Here is a 25,857-nt window from a genome sequence, read left to right as displayed (position 1 = left end):
ATATCACCAGAACATTCAGACAACCCAGACAATGATACCTCCACCACTTTTGTACTATTGAACCAACTGCTTAAACACGGTATATCCACAAAACTCCAGTACATCCCAAGTCATATGGGTATTAAAGGGAACCACAAGGCAGATGAAATAGCTAAATCTGCCCTTCAGTTTGAAATAATTTCTGGAAGACCTATCCCAGTAAGAGATGTAAACCATTGGCGCCTAAACCATTGGCCATTGGCAATTGGCAACCATTGGCAACTAACACAAAGGAGACACTCTTCAACTGATGATCCCGAATTGTTAAAAGCTGTCTTTAACTGCCTAAATATAGGTGGTTTCATCAACGATGTATAAATTCTATTATTAATAATAATAGTCTAATTTCTATATTTGATTTCCCAGGACACCCCTGACATAATCAGACAATACGAAAAAGGCTAAATGGATTCATCCGAAGCCTATAATTGAAGAAGAAGAATAAATTAAAATCTTGATAGCCCTCCCTCTAGTGCAAATGTAATCAACCACCTCATACTAGGCTCTTAAATGTAGTTCTGAAATAAATGAGTAGTTTAAGTGGCAGTAGATGTAGTTGATCATCTCCCTTATCATTTCTGAAAGTTCCAAATTAATATACTCACTCATTCCTAAAACCCTTGGTAAATTTTTACCAAATCATATTAGGCTAGGCCTATTGACTTACAAATAAAGTGAATATACCACTCGATGCCTTTTTTATGCTCTTTATGAATATATTAATAATTTTGGTTAGAAATGAATTTTACCCCCATCCCTATTTATACCAATTCAGGGTAGGCTATAGTGTTTGCACATTAGGTAGTTGGGGGGAAAGTTTAATCTTACCTCTCATTTACATCAGAAATAAAATTGGTAAAATTCTACTTTAGCTACTTTTGGCTATCTTGGAAAGGGTTTAGGTTAGAAAAATGAAACTTACAAGGATGGGTCTACAGGCTAATGTTTGTCCTGGGAAGATATTTTGAAGGGTCAATATATACAAAATCATATTATTGAGTTAGGACTAAAGTGAATACACCATTTGATGGTTTTTTTTATGCTGATTACGAATATAAACATTTCTATCAGAAATGAATTTCACCCCCCCCCCCTATATATAGGCTATACCTAACCTAACCCTGAATTGGAATATATAGAATTGGAAATGAATTTCAACCCCCCCCCCCGTATATATGCCAATTGAGGGTTAGGTATAGCCTATATAGGGGGGGGCTGAAATTCATTTCCGATAGAAATGCTTATTATATTTGTAATCAGCATAAAAAAAGGGCATTGAATGGTGTATTCACTTTAGTCCTAACTCAATAATATGATTTTGTATATATTGACCACCTAACCCTGAATTGGCATATATAGAATTGGAAATGAATTTCAGCCCCCCCCTATATATGCCAATTCAGGGTTAGGTTGGGTTAGGTTAGGTAGAGCCTAGACAGGGGGGGGGGATGAAATTAATTTCTGACAGAAATGCGTATTATATTCGTAATAAGCATTAAAAAAGGCATAGATTGGTTTATTCAATTTATTCCTAACTCAATAAAATGATTTGGTATATATTGACCGTTAGGTTTGGTTAGGTTGGGTTAGGTATAGCCTATATAGGAGGGGGGCTGAAATTCATTTCTGATAGAAATGCTTATTATATTTGTAATCAGCATAAAAAAAGGCATCGAATGGTGTAGGCCTATTCACTTTAGTCCTAACTCAATAATATGATTTTGTATATATTGACCTTTTGAAGTACCTACCTCCACTCCTTTGCCCTCTAGAGGATCCTGACCTTTGATGACCTTTAAAAATATGTGTGTTATAAAAGTGAAACCTTTCAAAATAGATCTTCTGGCTAAATGAAGTACAACAAAATTATTTTTAGGTTCACAACTTTCCTCAATCCCAATTTATAAGATTTTAAAAATATGCCACAACATTACCTAAAATTTTGAAAAAAAACACATTGATATGGCTTAAAATTCCACTGTAATAACAGGAATTGCATTTTCAGAATTAAAGCCAGAGAAAAAGAAACTGACAACTGAAAATTAAGGTAAATATTGTTCTGTTAAAAATTCAATTGATATAGACCTTTCATGTAGGCAAATTTCAGGACCCTCCAAAGGGAGAAGAAGTCGAGGTAGGTACTTCAAAATACCTTCGCGGAAAATACTTTAGCCTGTAGACCCATCTCTGAAAGTTTCATTTTCCTAACCTAACCCCTTTCCATGATAGCCAAAAGTAGCTAAAGTATAATTTTACCAAACTTATAAATCAGGATTGAGCAAAGTTGTAAAGCTAAAAACAATTTTGTTGTACTCTATTTTTGTGGTAGATCTATTTTGCAATGTTTCACTTTTATAATACATAGATTTTAAAGGTCATCATAGGTCAAGACCCTCTAGAGGGAGTGGAGGTAGGTACTTCAAAATACCTTCCCAGGACACACTTCAGCCTGTAGAATTATCCCTGAAAGTTTCATGTCCCTGACCTAACTCCTTTCCAAGATAGCCAAAAGTAGCTAAAGTATAATTTTACCATAAGTTTTTAAAGATATGCAAATACATTTCCTAAATTTTGAAAAAAAAAACATTGATATGGTTTAAATTCTACTCAAATAACAGGAATTGTATTTTCAGAACTAAAACCAGCGAAAAAGAAACTGATAACTCTAAATTATGGTAAAATATTGTTTTGTCAAAATTTCAATAGGTATAGACCTGTTATGTAGGCAAATTTCAGGACCCTCTAGAGGGAGAACAAGTGGAGGTAGGTACTTCAAAATACCTTCCCGGGACATACTTTGGTAAATTTTTCACAGATCATATTATTGGCTTACAAATAAAGTAAACATACCACTCAATGTCTTTTTTTATGCTCTTTGCATATATAATAATCATTTTGTCAGAAATTAATTTTACCTGCACCCCTATTTATACCAATTCAGGGTATATATTGGCACATTAGGGGGGGGTAAATTTTATTTCTGATGTAAATGAGAGGTAAGATTAAACTTTCCCCCCACCCCCCAATGTGCAAATATATACCCTGAATTGGGGTTAATTTTTACCAAATCATATTATTGAGTTACCAATAAAGTGAATATATAACTTGATGCCTTCTTTTATGCTCTTTCCAAATATAATAATTATTTTTGTTGGAAATGAATTTTAGCCCCACCCCTATATATACCAATTCAGGGTATATATTTGCACATTAGGGGTGTGAGGTAAATTCTAAACTTACCTCACATTTACATCAGAAATAAAATTTACCCCCACCCCCCTACTGTGAAAATTAGCACCTTGAATTAGCTTAAGTAAAGGTGGTAGTAAAATCTATTTCCGGTAAAAGGGACAATCATATTTGGAAGGAGTATAAAAAAGGCATCAAATGGTATATTTACTTTGTTCATAAGTCAATAATATGAATTTGTAGAAATTTACTCCCTGAATTGGTACATATAGGGGTGGGGGCTAAAATTCATTTCTGACAAAAATGATTATTATATTTGGAAGGAGCATAAAAAAAGGCACCAAGTGGTATGTTTACTTTATTTGTAAGTCAATAATATGATCTGCAAAAATTTACACATACTTTAGCCTGTAGACCTATCCCTGAAAGTTTTATTATTTTTTTTTTTTTAACCTAACCCCTTTCCAAGATAGCCAGAATTAGCTATACTAGAATTTTACCTTCTTTGGACTATTTTGAACAAAATGGTTATCTCACAATTTTTGATCAGATGAGTTTGAGGAAAAGAGGGCATTGTAGGGGGCTAGTTACCCTCCATCACTAATGACTCTTAAAGCAGAACCAGAATATTCAGTTTTCCATTAAATAAGCCTCCTCTAAAGTTTATAAAAACCTCCCCTTCTGTAAAAACCTTATATGTCCCTGGGGCATAACTTTCAACCTGTACTCCCAGGCTCTAGGGGGGGGTGGTTCAACCCTGAATGCCTGGTTAAATGATCTTTATACTATTTTAAACTGGATATTTTCTCAAAATGTCTATTGGATGCATTTGGGAAAAGAGGACATTGGAGGGGGGCTATTTGCCCCCCCCCATTACCCCCTACACACAAATCCCCAGAGAATTCTAACTACAGAGAATTTCCCTGACAATTCCTGCTGAGTATCTCCACATGAGAAATGGGGTTGCCAGTAAGAAAGAAGACAAATAAGACAAATTTCATAGAAAGTTCATCCTTAAAGAATGCCCTCCTCCTTGAAAAATGTCTGTATACTTCCCAATAACCAACACTTTATGCAAACAATGGGTAAATTTCATAACTTTTGGCCCTTTCTTTGGTGGTCACTTCATCTCCAAAGGCATAGTTATTGGACATTTCAACTGTTCTGAACAAAATGGCTATCTTTAAGTTTTGATTAGACAACTGTGGGGAACAAAGGGCATGAGTGGGGGGCTAGTTGCCTCTAATTTTCTTTGGTCAGTTAAAAAGAGCACTAGAACATTTCTGTTCAAATAAGCCCTCTTCCAATCTTCTAGGACCATTGGTCAATACCATCACCCATGGGAAGAACAAAAAATAAATAAATAAACACACAACCATATTGTTTCATTTTGGCAAAATATATAAAATTCCACATTTTTAAAGGTAGGAGCTTCAAAACTATAGAGCAAACTTGTCTGATATGCTGAATCTGATGGTGCAATTTTCATTAAGATTTCTTGACTTTTAGGGAGTGTTTCCTCCCTTTTTGGAACATCCGGTAAATTTTCTCAGGTTCATAACTTTTGAAGGGTAACATTAAACTTAATGAGTCTTATATATCTGGAATGAGCATAAAAAGCCAATTCTTTTGATGTATCTATTGTTGTCGAAATTCTGTTTTTTAGAGTTCTGGTTACTATTGGGCTGAGTTGCTTCTTACTTACAGTTTGCTACTATGAACTGTTTGATTCTTCTGGAAAAATACATGATCCCACATTTGTGAAGATAGGAGCTTGAAAGCTACTTTTGTGTTCTCTGATATGCTGAATCTAATGGTGTGATTTTCAACAAGATCACTTCCCTTTTTGGGTGGTGTTTTCCCTTCTTCTGAAAAATCAGGCAAAATTTTTACAGGCTTGTAGCTTTTTATGAATAAAATTAAACATAATGAATTTTGTATATTTAAAATCAGCATAAAAAGCTAATTCTTTTGATGCTTTAATTGTTATCAAAACCCCCCTTCTTATGGCTTTGGTTCCTATTGGCCAGAGTTGCTCTTTACTTGTGGTTTGTTGCCTTAAACTGTTTGACCATTGCTCTGTTTTTAATTTGAAATTGACTTGTGGTCACAGTACCAGTACTACCCAAATTAAAACTTGTTTTCTTTTTGGTAGTCACGACTCAATATTATGAACAACCATTAGTAGAAAGAAAAATCTAGAATTTTGGATTAAAATCCTAGTGAAACTGTTGAAGGTCTGGTCACTTTGATGAAAAAAGCACTAATGCTTGATACTTTGAATTTGAGAACTGAAATGTCAGATATTGGGTTTAGGTATAGCCATCAGTATAATTGCTCCAAATTAAATAAAGATTACATTAAATTTGCTTATTACCTAATAGTCTTTTCTCATTTATTTATGAGTTCCAAATATATGCAGGTGCAAATCCTCTAAGGTTTTACATTGTGAATTTAGAGCAAAGCCTATAGCAAATTTGCCTCTGGTCTAAATATCTTGTTGTGACTTTTTTCAACTCTTCTCTTCTCATTGAACTGTGTATCTTGTTAGATAGTGTATTCCTGCTTACATTGTTGTTACAGTTGTTTTTGTTTTGTTTGTTCTTTACCTGTCTTTGAATACAGCTATACTGGTGCATGACAAGTTGAGTTCATTCATTCACTTAGACATCAGTGTAATGATCAACTTTGCTTGTTTCAATTTAAAACACTATTCTCTTTCCGTGACTGTGAATTACTCTTGGTTATAAGTATATTCTTTTATTCTACTTATTTATTTGTTATACAACTGTATTTCAGGAGCCCTTTTCAGTTATGGTAAAGAAGAAAGCAAGTATCTGCCCCCGTGTTCTAGATGCCATTCTCTTACTGTGTTGTAAGTTTACAAGATCACATCCTCCCACATGGTCAAGTATGTAAGATTTATGTAATAGGAATGCATTGGAATAGGAAAAGTAGCTACTCCTTATTATATTAAAATTTGCACTCACTGTTAAAGCTTATCACTGATTTGCTTTTTTACATCTCTTTTTGTGCTTGCATTTGTGGAGGGTGTTGATTTTTATTTTTATATTTTTACTAGCTTTGATTCTATGATTAACATTCTTTATTGATAGCTTTCTGAAAAAAAGTTCAAAGGGTGCCATACTTGACCACACATAGCATACTAATAACATACCCTTTTATTGGACTAATTGCTCTTAATGGAATTTTCTCAATTCAAAAAACAATAGTCTTCATCTCCAAAGGCAAGTTTATATTTGTGTTTCTCTGTTGGGAAAAAAAGACGGTTCTTTGTCTAAGGAAAGATGGGAAAAGCCCCAAAAGCATGTCATGTTGTTTGCGTTTTACAGAAAATGTCTTATATCTCAAACCATGAACTATTTACTTGTTGTAGCATGACAATTGTCTGTGTAATGTTGCCACTTTGGCAAAATCTGTTGTGCATTGAAGTCCCATTGATCCAGGGGACATATTTTGTAAGTTTCAAACCAACTGATTTATCCACTTGAACCCTCTTGGTTAAATTATTACCTCATACCTAGTTATGTAGCCAAGTCTTTGGATAACAAAAACACGTCTTTTTTTAAGACTCAATTCCTTTTGGTTGTCACCTAAGTTGGGAAGCCTAGAAAGTGTACACTCTCCTTGATTGAAAATCATTGAATGACTGGTTCAAGCAGAGATGCAGCAAGTCCATCTTTTTATTAAAAACTGTTAGAGAAAAATGTGAAATTCTGTATAATTTAGTATCTTTGCACAAGGCACTGGATCCTTCACTAGGATCTTTATCTTATCTTATTATCTACATTTCTTAAATTTTTTCTGGTGGCATTTGGGGGGCTCTGGAACCCATGAATCTTGGAGGTTTTGGGAGTTGTGTGCTTGTAATCACATGTTTTTCAATTCCTTGTAATATTCTACTTTTCACAAGGTTTGACATGCCCTTTTTTTCTACTACAACGCATCTGTGAAGAATGAACAATTTAATAATTTGGGCCCATCATCATTGGAGTCCATGGATCATATCCTCTGGATCCAAGTTTTGGACCTTTTCAACCTTCTAAGGGACACAACTCTCCAAAAACGTTGATTTGATGCCTTGGGGGCTTGCAGGTGTGTCCAAGGGTAGAACGGATAAGAGAGAGGACTAGTTGCATTCCAACTGCTTTGACTGCCGAAAAAGGACACCTCAACTTCTAGTTTTATGATTTAAGGAAGAAATAGATGCAGATGGAAGAAAAATAATACATGGGAGACAAATGGCTTTTCCCCTAGTCAACACTAAGGTTTTGACTGTGATGGCTAAGTTGAGTCTGCAGAATAGCACTGATTAAGTGAACTCAACATATCATTGAGAATTTTATAGCTATATGTTGAAATATATGTTGTCTACATCTTTACTGATTTGGCAAGTTGGCTAGTCATATTTACAATATTCTGCTTACATTTTGGCTTCTGACTTTTTTTTATAGGCTACAGGGAAAACGCACTAAAATGTCTCTTTTAAATTATACCCAAGCTGTCAAACATAATAATGAGAAATCTAAGCAGAGATAAACTCTAAATTCTCATTCTTGCAAATTCAAGAAATTCAGCCAATAAAAAAAAAAAACATCAACAGGTCAAAAGGGGGTCAGACAAAAAAAAAATTGAGAAAAAGAGGCTTACTGAAAAACAAAACAAAAAAACAAACAGGGAGATAGTCCCCCAAAAATAGATCTCTTGTTCTGTTTCTGCTTTTTGTGTGAAAAAAACAGTGGAAACAGGTAACTAAAAAAAAAAACAGAACAGAATAGTGCACATGCTTAGTTCCAAATGTAATAACTCAGATCCTAGAATTTGGGAATATTCCGCCAAACCTGCCAGGGTAAATATGTGTGTTGTAACTATTGTTATTGCATGGATTTATTGTTAAAGAAGTATTGGCTGATTAATTTAATAATTATTTTGCATGTTTGATTGTCAGATACGTTTGGATTAAATACGCTTTTTCTCTATATGACTGCTACACTCTGAATCAAGTACTGATGGATTTCGTTACCTTTGGGTTTGGGCAGAAAAAATTTCAGAAGATTGAACATCAGAAGAATTTATAATATTTCCTTTATAATTTTAATTTATAATATAACAGCAATATTTACTAGCTGGAAATCTATTGGTTCCAATAAAGAAGAGTTAAAATATGAATTAGACTATCAAGGGTTTATAATGTTTTACATTGCAATAGCGAATTTTTTTTAATGTATAGTGTCTTGATCAAAAACAGGGCTATGCTACTATCACGTATGAATGTCTTAACTTTAAAGCAAGTATCACGTCAAAATTTAATTCAGAATAATTGACTCTACTGGTGGATATTATTCTTTTTTCATTCACAGATGAAGATATAATGAAGTCATGATTAAGAAAAATACTCGTCATAGTAAATTATTTCGGCATGAAACTTTGAGTGTGTGATTCTTTTTCTTCTTTGCAATACTTTGGTGACTGATGCAGAAACATTGGAAACCCAAAAAAAGGAGTATTTTCTCATCAGTCCGAAAGTGCTACTATCTACCATTAGTAATAATTTGAATTTGTCATTCCATTTTGTGTTTTTGGGATTGGGTCAGAAGTATGGTATCACATGTGCCGCCTAAACTTTATCAAATCTCTAATTGCTAAAGAAATTGGTGCTTACTATTTTGCTCCTTTCTTAGTATTAACAGTTTAAAATTTAACCTGCAGTATGAAGATTAACTTTTGAACTTAACAGATGAATTTTTGTTTCATTGCTGATCAATGGTTTTAAACAAGGTGAAAAACATAAATGCCATCAGTTTTTTTGAACCAAAATTCTTGTATGAGCTTTTCTGAGCCTTTTTATGAAAATTTTGAAAGGTTTACAGTTTGATTGTTGAGGCAGCTGACTTATTGGGAGGGAAATCAGATCATAAAGGTGTTTTAAATATTTTAAGTTTTTCTCTGTGGGTGGGAGATTGTTGGTAGTGGCTTCAATTGGGGGTGGGGGGGGAGGGTATTAGTCTCCTGCTCCTGGATCCAGAAAAATGCCCTTTTCGGTACTATCATTGGATTCTCAGTATTCTCCTTGAAAAAAAAATTGGTCCTCTCCTAGATTTTGAACCAAAACGTTGTAAAGTCGTTGAGTCACCTGTAAGCGTGGACTTTCCGCATTTCAGAAGAAGTTTTCAACCCAGAATTTTCCTCCCTAGCTACTTCATTGTCATCAAAGCTTGAGTGCTTCATTTTGCAGCGCAGCAGGTTTTTATCTGCAAGGCTATGGAATTGGTAACTTAAAATACTAACTCCAACTCCTAGAATTTTAACTTTTATTACACCTTGTTTAATTTCTGCTTCCATGACTCTTAAAATTCAAGGGGACTTTCCTGCTTTCTTATTATGGTTTTTGTTATCTGAAGTCAATTCTAAGTAGTTATAGTTATGCAAACTTAATGATTTTCTAAGTGATGTGGCTTTTATTTGAAAATAATTAAAGCCGACAGTATAATTAGAATAATAGCAACATTCTAATATATGTTCAGATACAAATTTTATTGTAATGACCCTAAATAAAATTTGTCTATATTTATGTAGATTGAGAGTGGTGGGTGGGTGGCCACCCCTCCCCTCTCTCTGCGTTGAGGTTTTACTAGTCCTTTACTGAAAGCATTTACAAGTCTAACATATAGCTAGTTGGCAATACAAGCGTTTTACTTACCGATCGCGTTTCAAAACATTCGAACTAAAAATTATATTTTCTGTCTTCAATAAGCCCTTCCGATCTTGAGGGATTGTGAAAAAATACTTTTTATCCCATTGCTGATGCCCTTGTGTTAATACAATTATTCTTTCTTGAGGTATTGAAAAAAAAAACACGTCAAACTTTAGCATAAAGAACGGGGAGTTGAGAAGGGAGAGGCAGTCCTGCTCAAATACGAGATAATTTCTGTTCTTTTTCAGCTCTACTTTACTTGAAAAAAAAAAATCTGTTCGTTTTTTAAACTACTTCCTGGGCATATGGTATTAAAATCTAACTGTTTTTTATGCGAACTGTTCGATCGATGACTCCATTAAATGTGAAGGAGAGCATAACATTGAAAATCAGCCTAACCAAATGTATTTATTGAGCTCTGTCATCTGTGTATGGTCGAATAAACTCCAGCCATGCCTTGTCCCACTTAAGACTATGCTTCCGGAATCCCCCAATCGGTTCGACATCGTTTCTGTTCCACCTAATCTGACCACCTGCTAATTTTCTTCTATGAAGAATTAGGGGCTTGCAGTAGCACCTGGAGTGTCATCATCTCTTTCCGAGCGCCTCATTACATGGCCTACCAACTTGAGACACCTTTTCTTGATCATTATGGAAGCGTCAAGCTTTTCTCCGCATATTCTCAGTATCACGAATACACACAATATCACTTGAAAGTTTCAAATCGAGCTCCTAAATCGTTCTTGCGATGTATCGGATGCCCTATTTGTTACCCGGAGTATATAAAGTGTCTTTCGATTTCCATCGCTATTTAACCGTTAATGAATTATATTCTCACAGGGACTGAAAACTGCCGAACTTCGAGGCATGTCTGAGACAGGATCTGCTCAGCTCTCCTCTGCGCCTCCTCTAAGTTAATATTCGAGGTTAGTATGTCAGGTTGCCAATTTGATAACCTGGCAACACATAACGTTCTTGGATTTATCTAGATACTTTTCCATGCATAGATTATAGGGCAAAACCATTTTGGTGGACTGGAAACAAAAATTATTGAGCCTTTGCCCCATTCCGCCAATACAAAGTTAGCTTATTGGAAAACCAAGACCACACACGACCAGCTTTTGTTCTCGGCCTTTCTGTGAACAACGGTTAATTTACATATTTCAAAGCTATTGTCCCTGGGGCTTTGGGGGTGATGTTGATTTTGGAGGTATGGTTATTAGATCTTTCAAGGTTTCTGAACAAAATGGCCGTCTCGAAGTTTTGATCTGCTATTATGGGTATTAGAGGAGGTTGGGTGTTAGAAAAGGGTACCTGAGGGAGGCTGATTGCCCTCTAGTCACTTCTGGCCATTAAGAAGGGCTGTAGAATTTTCAGTTTCTAGCCGAATGAGTCCTCTATCAAGTTTCTGCGACCACTCCTTCCATACGAAGTGGCCGGGAAAGTAAAGTTTTTGGCTCTTCGTCCGTTCCCGTTTTGAGGAAACTAATATTTTTTTTCGACTTTTCCTTCTGCATTGGGGTCCCCTTGGCTAGAGACTTAAAAATATAAGTTTTGAGCGAATTGGTAAAAATGATTTTTGACTCTTGTTCGGGCCTCTTTGCCTATCTCTATATTACCTATAAAACCTATCTGTAAACAAATTGTAATTTGCAGAATCTTCGGCCCTTGTCCCAGAGGCTATTGGGGTCTTGTCATTCCTGGAGGCATATTCATCGGGTATTTCGACAATTTTGAACAAAAGGGTTGTCATTTTTATCAGATGTCTTGGAGTCTACAAAGAGATCGATAAGAAGAAGGAAATTGCATTGGGGCTAATTGTCCTCCGATCACACTCAGTTCTTAAAAAAACTCCATCATTACTTGCAATTTTCAACCGAATGAGCCCCCTCACAAGTTTCGACGAACACCTGTTCCATACGAAGTGGCCGGGGAGAAAGCCAGGAAGGAATAAATAATATATGGAAGGCATTTCCCTCTTTGTTTAGAAAGTACTACAGCCCAGTCTCTGATCACAGTCAGTGTAAGATTTTTAATTCATCTAATTGGATGTCCAAAAGGAGGGATCCTCTCAATGGGCTTTCTGCGCATAGATATGTTGCGCATTTTTCGACCCATCATAATTTATTTAGTTGTCCAAAGTGATTGAATGTTAGTCACTAAAAATGTAGTAGATTATTAAGTTAAGATATAGTGTGAAATTTAGGTTAGCAGAATGCATTGACCGGCAAAATAACATTTTTAGCTTTGGCGGGAAATATCCATCCGTGCAATGACAGGTACTACTACTACTTCCAGATGATGCTTTCTTTTCCACACACTTATATCCATTTTTCTTGTTAACATGAAAATAGATATGGCCATCTAGTAATACCGTGCAGTATGGTGCTCTCAAGTTATAATTCGTGTGCCAATGTGTTGTGTCATTGTACATGCTGCTTAAGTGTAAAGTTCTTCAATGACACTTGCTTATGTTAAACCAGATCGCGAAGATTTTTCGGAACGAATGAAATGAAAGTTGTATAATTTCAAAGTAGTAAGCAATAATAATAATTTATTTTGTTTCAATTCTTTTTCAGTGATAATATTGCTCGTATGTACATATTCCGGAGTGATACCGGCCAAGACTGGGGGTTTTATTGTAATGACCTATCAATCAAGCATATTTACAAAGGGGATACAGTTGGAACCATGGAGCTTCTTGCTATTATTTTTGCTGTTCCTTTCTTTTTCGTAAGAATATTTTCATTTTCTTTAATGATGCTTTTTTTGTTTTTTGTCGACACTGTTTTATATATTAATAGTAGCAGTATTAGCTAATAAGTTTTTATTATTAATAGCAGTTAGTATAAATTAATAGTAGAATCTCGGTGGGAGTACTTCTGGTCCAACCAGTCGTATTGACAAGGGTCGGGCTGAGATTCGTGGTGGTAGATTTGGTCATGGTATAAGTATTAATGGTAGATGTGATAAGAACAGTTGTGGTAATTTTTTTCCATTGTATTTGGAGATATGACCCTACATTGTTTTGTTTTGCACTTCTGTGTTACAATATTAGCCTCACATTAGAAGTTAGCAGGCTCATAAATAACTTTGGTGTAAATCGAAAATAAATTTATGAAATATTTGGGGAATACGTGCATATGGATTTGAACAGTCATGCTGTAATCTCGATGACTTTCAATTATTAATATTCGATTATTTTAGACCATTCCCTAATTGATCTCCGATTTTTTTTTTTTTTGACTTAATAGTGTACAACATGTCTACAACAGTACAGCATGTGAATTTAGGATGTGGGAAATGTAGCGGGGTGTACACTCCTACTTTGGACCCTAAACTTGTAAATTATTAAGGTGTTTCAATTGTTTCAATAAGGTGTGACATTTACACCTTTCGAGTAAAATCTATTAATGCAGGATTTGTATTATATGGAATTTTTGCATAATCTGAAGTTCATGCCACTGGGGCTTCGTGGGGTATGTATCCCACGAAGGCTCATTGTCAGATATTTCAACTTTTTTGGCTAAAATAGGCTAGGTATCTTGGAATTGTCATTTAATGCCATATGGGGGTGCCTCTTCGAAAATGGGCTGGTCAAAGGTTGTCAGCTTGTCCTCTGATTTTTTTTCGGCCCTTAAAATGGTCTCTGTTTCTGAGAGTGCATGTTATAAACGAGACACATTCTGCGTACAACCTTTTAAATTTTGATCAAATGCTTTCCCTCTGTTTCTGTGACCATGCGTTGCATATGATAAGGCTAAAAAAAAAAAAAATTATATAAAAACCATAGTTATAAATAAGAGACAAGCCACTATTTAGTCTTTGCTAAGTCAGTTCTTTTGTAGTAAGTTTTTTCGAGTTGATAGTACAATCTGTTGGACAATTGATCAGATATCATAGTGCATTAGTCATACTAAGACACTTTCTGCCCGTCCAAAAAAATTACTCCTTTCAAAACCTGTAAATACCACGCCAAAACGTTGGGCATCGTCTTGGTTTTTCTTATTTAATGTTTAAACGGAATTTCTGCTTTTTATCTCTTTTTCTCTTTGGGTTTGGGGCAATTTTGGTGCTTCCATTCTGTGGCTGTTTGTTATAACAGAATTTCCATAGTGATGATACTCCATTGTGTTTTGCCAAAGACGCTTATATCTTTTCCTTTTCTAAACTATTATTCAATGTTTATTTGACTGCGTAGCTAGCAGTAAAATCTGGACGAGGATAAAGTCGCTTCAGTGGGTTTGATTCTGCTAGTAATGACTGGACCTCTGGCTCCCAGACATTTGCCTTATTTAGACATGTTGTTTATCTTAGAAAATAGCTAATGCCAAAATAAAAAACTATCTGCCTCTTCTTCACGCTCTTTTGAGCTTTTGCCCCCCCCCCCCCCCCTCTGGGCCGGGCTGGCCCCTATAGTTGCTCAAGTATCAACTCAATCAGCAATATTTGTCATATAACCTTGTACGAAAACTATTTCTATTCCTCAGTAACAAGGACCTTGATGGATATCTCCCCCTCCTCACAGTTCTGCCTCTTCTTCACGCTCTTTTTGAGCTTTTGCCCCCCCCTCTCTGGGCCTGGCTGGCCCCTATAATTGCTCAAATATCAACTCAATCAGCAATATTTGTCATATAACCTTATACGAAAACTGTTTCTATTCCTCAGTAACAAGGACCTTAATGGATATCTCCCCCTCCTCACAGTTGGTTGAACAATAATGTGCCCAGTAAAAGGACATTAGATAAGCTCGGACATTAGATCGTACTAGCGTTGACTTAGTAAAAAGCAAAGTATCTTCCTTGTTTTGTTTTGTTTTTTTGTTTTTTTTTTACCAATTTTTATGAAAAGTGTGATCACAGAGACATAGCATTTGGCTCGTTTAATTGGAAATTAGAAGTTCTAGGGCCCTTTTCCAGGATTAGAATTATACTGAAAGGCAACAAGCTCCTCTGCCATTCCCAATTTGCCCTTGCTCACATCCAAACCCCCCAAGGCATCGATCAAAATCGCAAAATGCCCATTTTTCTCAGAATAGTCGAGAGGTTCTATAAGTATGACACTAGAGATGAGGTAACCGACGCAGCCCCAGTGGCGAGGGACCCTAAATTACGCAATTTGCCCATTGTTCACAGATATTTTTACACTAACAAATAGGAGCATATTTTTTTCTTGGTTTTCCAATTGGTTTGAAGCTTTCAGAGATCACTCTCTGGTTCAAGGGAGCCAATGAAGAATTTTGGTAGGAAGGGGTTGTTTTAGGGGGAAGCAAAAATGGGCCGAAAACTAATACTATCTATCTCAAATCAGGCTGAAACTGATATCCATAAGTCCTTGGGTCAAGGGAATCCTAACCTATAAAAAATTTAGTTTCAGGGCAAAGGTCCTTCCAGAAGTGGGGTCCCAAAAAGGACCAGCAATTTTTTTTTTTTTTTCGAATGAGCTTTTAACTTGTAACCTTAACTTCTTTGGCCGAGTGGACCCCAATGCACATATGCAACTTGAAAAACAAATTTGGTTCATCTGAAAATGGGCCCAAAAAAATTAAAGGAATGGTAACTACTTTCTGGGAAGTTATGACGTGGGTAGACTACAGGATGAAAATTTGAGAGAAAATTTCCAGGAACAGTTGAAAACTAAACTGGAGATTTTAATGGACGAAATAATTTTAGGAGAATAATTTGTGAAGTTGCTGATGGTGTCATAGGGAAGAAAGCTAGGAACGCAGCTAGGAATATTACTGAAAAGGCTTTATGTTTAATAAAGAGGAGGATGGGCTTGTACAAGAACTATCTGAGTGATAAGATCACATGAAAATAAGAGGAGTGTAAAGAAAGTGGAGAAAGCATCAAAATATGAACTAAGGAGGTGTTAAGTGGAGACCATGGATAAAATTACTGAAGATCTACAAGATGCAGCTAGACGGCATAATAGTAAAATATTGTAATGGTATGTTAATAAATTGAGAGGGACTTGTGTCAGTTAATAGAGAGGGACCTGTTGCGGGTAATCTGGACTTGTCCCAGTTAAAGATAGAAACGGGGCCACAATTGGTGATAAGGAAAGAGATAAAGAGAGATGGGCAAAACATTTTGAGAAAGTTCGAAACCGGGGTAGAGTTACAGGAAAAGATATAGTGGAAAATGAAAAAGTTTTTGACATCTTGGATGTGAAGGAAGATTTATTTTGTGAGGAAGAATTAGCGAAAATGAAAAAGTTTATGACACTTTGGGTGTGAAGGAAGATTTATTTTGTTAGGAGGAATTAGTGACAGCACTAAACGGATTAAAAAACAATAAGGCCACAGATGCTGATAGTGTGGTAAATGACACAATAAGATTAGGTGTTGTTCCTATTTATGCAAGACCTCATCGGAAACAAATTGGCTGGGATACTTGTGAAGAACAAGTTAAGGAATTCTTCAGATTCTGGTCATAGAGGGCTTCTGTTAAAGTCACTCATCACCATTCTGCAGTATTCCTAGATTTAAAATACATTTTTGCCTTTTCTAAACTCTGAGATATTCTGTTTCACAACTAAAAATTTCTTGTTAGGAAGGATAATGGATATAAGAAGGAAAATGGAAACACAATCTAAATTATCAATTTCTAAAGTCAAATTTAAGCAAGCAAAGGTATGCTACCGGTTAATCACAGCTGTACGATGCCAACGACGTAGTTAGGATGAACAGCGAGTTGTTTACAGTTACGAAAAACCAATAATAATTAGCATAGTGATTTATGTTGTAATCATTTGTTTGTAAGTTTACCTTAAAAAGAAAATTCGTATAAATATGAGTTTTTATGTAGTCGATTTATAGCTTTGCCATTGATAATATACAATATTGCGCCTTGTGCAGAACTTCTCATGTCTAACTTTCCTGTTCTCTGCATTTTTGATTTTTTTTAATTTGCTTTTTTTTAGATGGGATTGTTTCTTCTATGCCTATTTCTCGTATTTGCAGTTTTGATTTTTTCGCTGAAAAATCATTCAAAATGTGAATTCTAGATATCTGGTATTTATTCCTGTGGGTTTTACTATCCAAATAAAACAAGAATATTAATGGGAAATTAGCGTGGTTTAAGAAATTATTTAATTACCAGCCAAAGAGCTTGTGGAGGATAAGTGTTTTGTAATAGGGTTTTGTAAGGATCAGAGAAAAGAAAAATTCCCCCCTTCCCACAAACACAAAATGTAAGGCCTCTACCCCCTTTAGCCAGCTCCTAAGCAATTTTGAAGTTACAAATCTTTTACTGTAGTCTAATACCAGCCAAATATGGAGCGTCCAACATTTCTCTTACGAGCTTTCGGGTGCTTTGGTAGAACTATTTTAGAAATATTGTATTTTGTCCATTCAAAGGTTGTCCCCCAGCCAAACGACCCACTCTTTGATTATATGTATTCTGACTGAGATCAAACCACTTCGTTCATAAAGAGTTGGTCACAGAACCTCATTGGCAAGCTTGTTCGTAAAATTATTCTTAAACGGTTTATCTGAAAAAAAAATATTTGACCTATCCTGCTGTTCAATCTTTTGTGGCCATTCTTCAGTGGCTTATGTACCTATGCTAATCGCTAATCAACAATTACCTTAAACATTCTAGATATTTCGCTTGGTCAGGCCCTTTTTGCTTTCTTATATGTCCGTAGTTATGTCCGTAGTTTAAAGAAACTGTCTACTTATTCGACCATTTCATCTCCTACCTTCATAAAATATATTGCCTTTTTTGCATTTATCTTTTCCGTAGATTCGTACTTTATTTACTATAGTGTCGTAGACGTGATTACACTCCTAAACTATTCCCAAGCAACCGGAAATGTTCTGTTTAATTAATTTTGGATTTAGCTTATGTTTCATACTAATCGTATGTTGCTAACTACATCTAGGGTTTTATACAAATGAAAAGAATCCATCGGGATTGTCCAAATGAAGGGAAGTAACCAACTTTTTATGTTTATGTAACTTGATATAGTCAAAACTAGTATCGGTTTTCGTTAATTACTGACTATGTTTAACCTTATATTCAGATGGCTTTTCCCCCTTCACCTGAATGAGAAAGTTTTTTTCATTTTCATTGACTTCCACATATACGTCTTCTTTTCAGTTCTTCTTTATTGAACTGTTCCAAATTCAGAATGGACAACGAGTTATGGACACTGTATTATTGAAAAGGGCATTTGACAGAACTGTTGCTATATATAGAACTTATTTTGTTGGCCAGGTATTTGTAATGACAGCGGTCGAAGTGTCAAAGACTATCATCTCAGAACCTAGACCTCACTTCTTAGGTATTTTCATTTTTCCTACTTTATTACGTATTTTTAAGATAATCTTTAGTTTTAGCTTCTTATATATTCGCTTTAGTGCATGGGCAGTTTCATTTGTTTGACTCCATTTCTTATCATTTCTGCTTTTTTAATTTTATAGTATTTTGGAATTTTTTACTGTGTTTGTTCTTAAAACATCTAGCCTTAATGACAAAATCTTCAAGGAAACGCATGACTGATGAATTTTAAAGGTGTTAATGTCAGTACTTCGGCTTGTTTATCACCCACGACTCTTCTAGTACTGAAACTTTTCAGTGTTTCCTCGTCTGAAAGACGGAAATGTGAAGAAGGGCTGAATTCCCTAGTAGGCTAAAATATACTGAACCTGAGTGACGTTCTACCAGATTTTGGGCGGTTTTGAAATGTAATTAGGTTTTTCACTAACCAATGATTCACTTTACGTAATATAAATTTTCACTGTAAACAAGTAAATAATTTCTTAGACCACACTGCCTTTCAATGTACTAATTAAACGAAATGGAAACATTTAAAAACGGATATAATGTTTCAAATAACACAATAGAAAATAACGAAAAGAAACTTGTGTTTTCGCTAATGGTAGTAACATTCCGACTATTTCGGCTTAATGTTCAGAAGTCTTTATCAGCTGGGAAAAAAAAATTAAATTAAACAAAACATATAAAGAAAAGGAAAAAATAAAACAAAAACTCGTTTCTTAATAATGTCCAATACGGAAATGCTCACCATGGAATAGCACAAAAACAAACATAAGTAGGACAAATTAGGTTGTCTCTCTGGTATATCACAATGCAATAAAACAACAGCAGGGTTACAATTGGGTGTTGGTTTGATAGTTATATCTAGCAAAGTGAAATAGTCTACTTATTGTAAAAAAAAATTGTATCTGCTCTGGGTTAAAACAAATATACTGACATAGAGGCCAAGAAAACGTTATTGTTGTTGATAAATTACCTGAATCTTTTCGTTTGCTAATCTAGGGGGACATTCACTCTTTCTGAAGTTCATTTCACTTTGATTTATATTTATAAGCTTCAAATGTGTTTGAGGCTGGTTATGTGGAACGTCTTCGTATTTATAGTAGTTTATATAAAAGACAGGTCAAAGCCTCAAAAAATGAAATAATCTTACACTCGTTATATCTGATGTTCTACATGGCAGTGGTCCTGAAGGCCCCATTGGTATGCTTGAGTGATTTTATTTTCTACATGCACACATCATACACCCCTTCAGCCGTCCCCCTCCCTTTTAGAATTCCTAGTAGTAAGATAGACGACAATTGGCAGCTTATTTTAACCGGATTTCTGTAAAAACTTTCAGTTTGTATGATTAGAGAACCAGAGTGGCCCAGTGACATTTCCAATAGCCAACTATTATATGACCTTATTTCTGCTCGTTTAAGATTTTGATATTGCTCTTATTCTTTTTATTCTTCTTTTGGGCATGTTCCACAAGAACATGCCCACTTCTGTTTGAAACCTGATTGGCACACAGTTAAAATCAAATAGACTTCCTTCTGGAAATATTAGACGGCTGGCTTTTTTTGATCGATGTGCTGAATGGCTTCAAAATTTAAAAATTCGAGGGACCTCTGAGTAAGGAAAATTTGAAGCCTGCTTGCACCAGGACTGTATAGGTGAGTGATCTAAGATTACTGGAGGGAGTTTCTTTGGGTAGCCTACCTGTCTGTAAAAATTTCGAAGAATTTTTGCAGTTTTGAATTTTAAATCCCGTTAAACTACCACAAATGCTAACAATCTCAGGTGGTGAATACCAGGTAAATCAATCAAATGTTTTTCAAGCTGCAAATTTTGTCTACGGCAGCATGCTCGTAGCCTGCTGCTATGTGGCTTGCCAGCTTCGCTGTCTCGCTCATCAGCCCAAAACTGTCTCTCAATAGCCTCTGTGAGCTATATAAAATAGCTAATGTGTGTGACATAATAAATATGTGAGTGTCTGTCTCAAAATTTCTGGTAATTTCGCTGTGAAAAAAAAATATTAATTCAACTTAAACGTACAGATGAGTTAACACTTTTCAGAATTCTGTCCTTCCAATCCGATGGACCTCTTCCAATGTTTTGTTCAACGTCCATGGTGATGTCTTTTGAGTGATCTCTTGATTTTCGGGAATAAAAAGAGGTCTGATAGGGCCAAATTCGGGCTGTATGGTGGCTGGGATATTACGGCGGTGCCCATCTTCTCTAGCAATTCGCGAACAATGAGCACTGTGTGACTCAGTAAAGTATCTTGGTGTAAGGCCCAATCTTCACAACTGTCTTTTTGAGATCGTCAAACCCTGTCCCTCGACCGTTTTAGCACTTCATAGTAATACCGACTGTTAACTATCTGTCCCTGGGGTACGAGTACGTAACGCATTAAACTTTTGTTGTCAGGAAACACGATGATCACGACCTTTACCCGTGATTTACTCATTTTTGCTTTCTCTGGTCGAGGATACCCATTGATGTGCGATGCGCTGCTCTGACGTCTAGATTCAGAATCATATTCGAAAACCCGTGTTTCGTCACCTTAAATTTAATCGTGCACCGTTGCTCTATATTCTGTGTCATCATTATTCTTACTATTTTTCGAAGCGGTTCCAAAACACACTTCACGCAACGATAGTACCTGCCTCGATCAAAGCTCACAGGCACTATATAACGTGGCTTGCTTTAGTTGAAAACCTTCCACCGGGACTGAAAACCTCCCACCATTATCCCACCGGGACTTGTGATGCGGAAGTACGATGGGCAGTAGAAAAATATCATCAGTGGAACTTTTGGAGCATGCCATGTATCAGTATGGTCATATGGGGCGCATTTGTGCGCTTTTTGAGTTGGTCACTCATTGAGTTTTTTAAATTGGCGCATTGCGCCGATTTTGTGCATGTCAAAAAAAAATTCGACGCAAAGTGGGTGTATTTTGCTTCCACAATAACAATGCCAACACTCAAAATATGTAAAGTTTAGGCTTTATTGATAACTTCTATTGCCAGATTCAGGAATCGGTTAATGAAGACATATGGAATTTTCAGGACCCATATCTCCACCCCGTTCCAGGGTAGAGATGACGATGAATATTTTTAATTATTGAAGCGTGCATTATCGTTAGTTTGCAAAACCAAATATGAGAAAGTGGGTAAATTTTGATTAGAAATACTAAAAAGAGTGGTCATTGCTCGACATAGCTCAGTAGCTCTTTCACTTTTAAGCTTACCGATCAGCAACGCCTTCGTCGAGAGAGTGTTTTTGTTATGAATATGGTCAAGCACAAAGTTCAATACAGAATGCAGCTGAAAATATTTAACTCTATTGTGACTATCGGACTTTGGCTAAATTGCCAGGAAAGGTGCTGCAGGGATATCGATCCTACGCTCGCTATGCTCAATAGGTTTACCAGTGACATTCATAATGACATCAAAAAACCATCTGATGAGAATGGAAATAAATATGAAATTCTTGAGGAAATTTTGAGCAATATGGAAGGAGGGTTCGCTATTTTCTAAAAGTTAAATTTATATTTTCTTTCTTTGATGTCTAAATTTAAGTGATGTTCAATACTAGACGAAGATAAATATTTGATTAAAAAATATAAAAAACTAATTCCAAGTTCATTAAAAGGGAAACACAAATAAAATAACAACCGGTGTTGTTCCAGGACCTTACAAAGTAGAATTTTGTCTCATATGTATGTCTTTGGTTTCTGTTTTATGACCCTGAAAAAAAAAACCTTAGAACTTTGTCTTTGGCCTGCAATTTATAAATAGTTGCAGTAATAACGGCCTGTCTAATTTCTCATCTTTGACTCGTTTTTTTTTGTGATTTTAATTTATATTCTTGAAAACCGCAAAACATTTCATTCTCGTAACTCAATTCACGTGCTTTAACAAGACTAAGTTGCATCTTCTCGAAGCTTAGAATTGCAATGTCATAAAAACATTACATAAGGAATTAAACTTTGATGTCACTTACCTGAATGAAATTTTGGGGATAGGCCACCTTTAAAGATCATGTTCGTCTTTTGTGCTTCCTCAGAAAATCCTATCTACTAATTATCTATGTCAAATGCACCTCTAACTTCCTCATTTTTGTACTACTTAATTTATATTGTAAGACCAGTATACAGAGTTCCTTTTCTTTTTTTAGTTCTTTATTCACAATATTCCATTGTTGGTGGAAGAATTATGCATATCAGTCAGAATGAATAAGACCCTAGATATTGTCAAGTTTTTTTTTTTTTTTTTTTAGATTTTCTTGAATTTGTGCTTTTATTTAATTCTCTGGTGTAGCAGAAACTGAGAAAAATGTTTTTCTTGTAAAACTAGAGACCAGAAAACTGAGAACAGAAAATTCCGACCACAAAAGCACATGTGATCTTTCGGAAAATGCTTCACTGGCTCAGAATTCGGAATCTGGTGCTGCAATCTGTCAATGAAGACTGAATTTTGTCAATTTTGAGTTCTAACTTTCTGAAAGGCAAAATGCACACAATTAGTGCACCATGTGGTAACATTGTCTCTGATTTCCTTTTTTTTTTTTTTTTTTTTTTTTTTTTTTTTTTTTTTTTTTTTTTTTGCACTCATGCCTGCACTATCTAATTTTGCCCGAATTTCTAAGCCAGAACGGTCACAAAAAGGACAGTGAAAATGCGCCTATGTCGCATTTTCGCATCTCTTGCTGTGATATTTCATATCAGGCATCTGGCCACACTGCCCTCTATATGAAAATTGTATTTTGTTTTCATTCAAACTTAACACCGAAGGGAGCAGTGGAATCACCTACAGGAGATGGAAAAGGGTCTTCACATCACTAGTTCTAATATAAGTTCCTGCTTATTTTCTTAGTTGGTGCATATATATCATAAATTGGATTTATAGGAATATCCCCAGTATCTCTATTCGAAGGAAGGTTTTTATTTTATGTATATTTTTTAATTTCAGTTTTCTCCCTAAAATATTGTGGTAAGCCATTTACTGTAGAAATTAAAATTGATCTGGATGTTCAGAGACCGGAAGGGCCACGACAGAGTCCAAGTCTCATTTTGTTTTCAGATTTTACAGATTTATTTATTGAAAGCCTGTATTTTTGTGGTGATCCTCCGAACCGTTGACGGGTCTGCCAGTGTCAGACTCGTTTTTGTATTTTTGTTGTTGTTATTTACCACTGAGAATGACTTGGTGGAGGTCCTTGCCGAATTATCTGTTTTAATCTTTTTGCTTCGTATTTTCCACTAGCTGAAAATCACCCTCCTTTTATGTCAAACGTCATGTGTAAATTCTGGTCTTAGAACGTATTATTATGTAGTCATACCTGGACTAAGCATTTACACCGAAATTCTTAATCATTCTTGGTTTCAGCAAGATGTAACATCTCCCTTAGCCCCTTATCATAAATATCCTGTTTAGGATCCTGTTAGGTGGTGGGATTAAGTTGGAGCTGGAATAAGCTGCACGTGTCCTGTCACCCCTGGGGCAACATTTTGAATTTTTCAATCGGTTTGATTAAAATGGTTATTTTGAAATTTGGTGTGATGCCATTTGGGAATTTAGAGATGCCAGGGACGGTAAGCAGGGGTTTTACTCTCTGATCAGTTTAGAGTCGTCAGACCCCCCCCTCCTCCTCTCTCCCTTCTGGGGTGCTTTTATCTCTAAACATGGATGCACTTCACACAGAAGGAATTTTATTTCTGATCGCTTATAAAGTAATACATAACTGCTTTATAGTAGTGTATAATTACACACCAGTCACCAGAAGGAGGTCTGATAATCTTTGTTCTGGGGGGGGGACCTGTAGCATTCAAACGTTCCTTTTTTCTTACGCTCATGGTTTTTTACGAAGGATCTTTCAAATCAACCTCCGTTAATCTGGAGGAATTTATTTCAACTAAGTGTTAAATTTCGACGTTGAAAGGATTACAGCCCAGATTTTCATAGAAACAGTTGTTTTTTAATGGAAAACCACAGTCTGAAATATTAAAGCATTTTATTAAATAATTAAACTCAAGTGCAAAAAGTAAGGAAATTTCTCTTTTGTTAAGTGAAACAAATACACCTAAAGTTGTCATAATTTTTTCAAACATTATTATACAAATGATAAAATGAAATATATAAAAAAAAATAACTATTTTCTAATGAGAGTAATGAACACTGAGGCTGTCTTTAGATTAACTCACTACTCATTAGGATATTAATTTTTTTCTTACGGAAGTAAAGAGCGAAGTTGAAACTTAAAACAAACAAAAGTTCTCACTTCGCAGGTTACGCAAGATAAATCGACAAGATTAGCTTAAATAAACTGATTCGTTATGTTTCCCAACGTGTGTAGAATTCTAAAAGAATTATGCTGTACTGGAGAAAAAAAACTGAACTAAAAAGAAAAGAAAAGAAAAATAATACCGAAAAATTCCGTGAGTAGCCTGCAGAAAATAGAAGACTAATTTATAAGTCTCTCAATAGTCTTTTACCGACCATGATATTGACTACTCTTGGTATACAATTATGATACTCTTAAAAACAAACTCTAGCAAGCTCAGTTTTCAGCAAAGTGCTAGTTTCAAGAATTCTACAAATATAGTTTTAATATTGCTCATTACTTTTCTTTGAAATTCTTTTTTAAGAAAATTTGATCTAAAATTTTTCCTAAGTTCTGTTTTGCTTTAGCTGTTGGTGTTTTTAAAATAAATACATGTCTCGGTTATTTATAAAACTATTTCTGTTTTTTTTTTTTTTCTTGAAACAAAATTTTGCAAATTTGACTTTTATGTAGTGTTTCCTTGTTCTGACCTATACTTTCTTTGAATATGTATCTTAACGGCGAAAATAAAATTGCTGAAAATATGATATGTGGTAATTTTGTTATAAGATGTGAATTAATTTCTGTCCCCTATCTTCAGTAAAAACAAGTTTTACGTTAAAATAAAATTATCATAATTGCAGGGACATCAATCAAGAAATAATATTGTTGGTGTTGGAGGGGGAGGTGGTCTCCGCTCCTTTATGTGCCTCCAGTCGGACTACACAATCATTAGGAGATCCAGTCACCACAATACACATAGACTATTGAGGGATCGTTCTCTCTCTTTTATTTATTTTCTCTTCTCTCTCTACTTGCATTCTCTATTTAATTGGGGTTTTAAAATTTCAGATACATGCAAGCCAAACATTACAGAAGAAATATGTATAGGTGATTTATACATCACAAGCTATAGCTGTCTATCTGGAAACAAACCAAGGAAAATAACCGACTCGCAAAAATCATTCCCGTCCGGTCATGCGGCTGTTTCTTTTTTTGCTGCATTTTATATGATAGTAAGTGAGAAGCTTTGGTGAATTTTCTTATTAGTAATTCGGTGGCTAAATGCTTAATAGGCCAGTTCAAAAAAGGTAATCCGAAAGGGGTTATGTTTAATGATCGTCAAGTATTTGCTATAATTTTATCTTTGTTGCAAGCATTTTCTGTTATATATTCTTCCTTCAAATACAAAACAAACTGCATCAAGGTGCCATACGCTTTTAGACTACATTTTAGATTGAAACGCGAAACTTCTTATCATCGTGCAAAAAAAAATGAAAGGCCGCATCGCAATTTTTCATAGTTCTATAATCCAGA

The 25,857-nt window shown here is 35.3% G+C and overlaps 1 protein-coding gene across 1 annotated transcript in view; it reads left to right on the top strand.

The window, feature by feature from the left end:
- The first annotated feature begins 644 nt into the window (after positions 1-644).
- LOC148944470 (putative phosphatidate phosphatase) overlaps positions 645-25,857 on the top strand; it is a 36,013-nt gene continuing 10,800 nt past the window's right edge. Inside the window, exons 1-5 of the mRNA XM_089100069.1 lie at positions 645-662; positions 6,028-6,103; positions 12,523-12,676; positions 18,049-18,232; positions 25,393-25,556. Of these exons, the coding sequence (XP_088956195.1) occupies positions 12,539-12,676; positions 18,049-18,232; positions 25,393-25,556 (486 nt within the window). The 5' untranslated portion in view covers positions 645-662; positions 6,028-6,103; positions 12,523-12,538. The remainder of the gene's footprint in view (positions 663-6,027; positions 6,104-12,522; positions 12,677-18,048; positions 18,233-25,392; positions 25,557-25,857) is intronic.

Source organism: Artemia sp. Qi Xiang Cuo, chromosome 14 (assembly GCF_049724085.1).
Source record: "Artemia sp. Qi Xiang Cuo chromosome 14, ASM4972408v1, whole genome shotgun sequence".
Classification (NCBI taxonomy): domain Eukaryota; kingdom Metazoa; phylum Arthropoda; class Branchiopoda; order Anostraca; family Artemiidae; genus Artemia; species Artemia sp. Qi Xiang Cuo.
The sequence above is the reverse complement of the archived record's forward strand: the minus strand, read 5'-3'. Positions and strand labels throughout refer to the sequence as shown.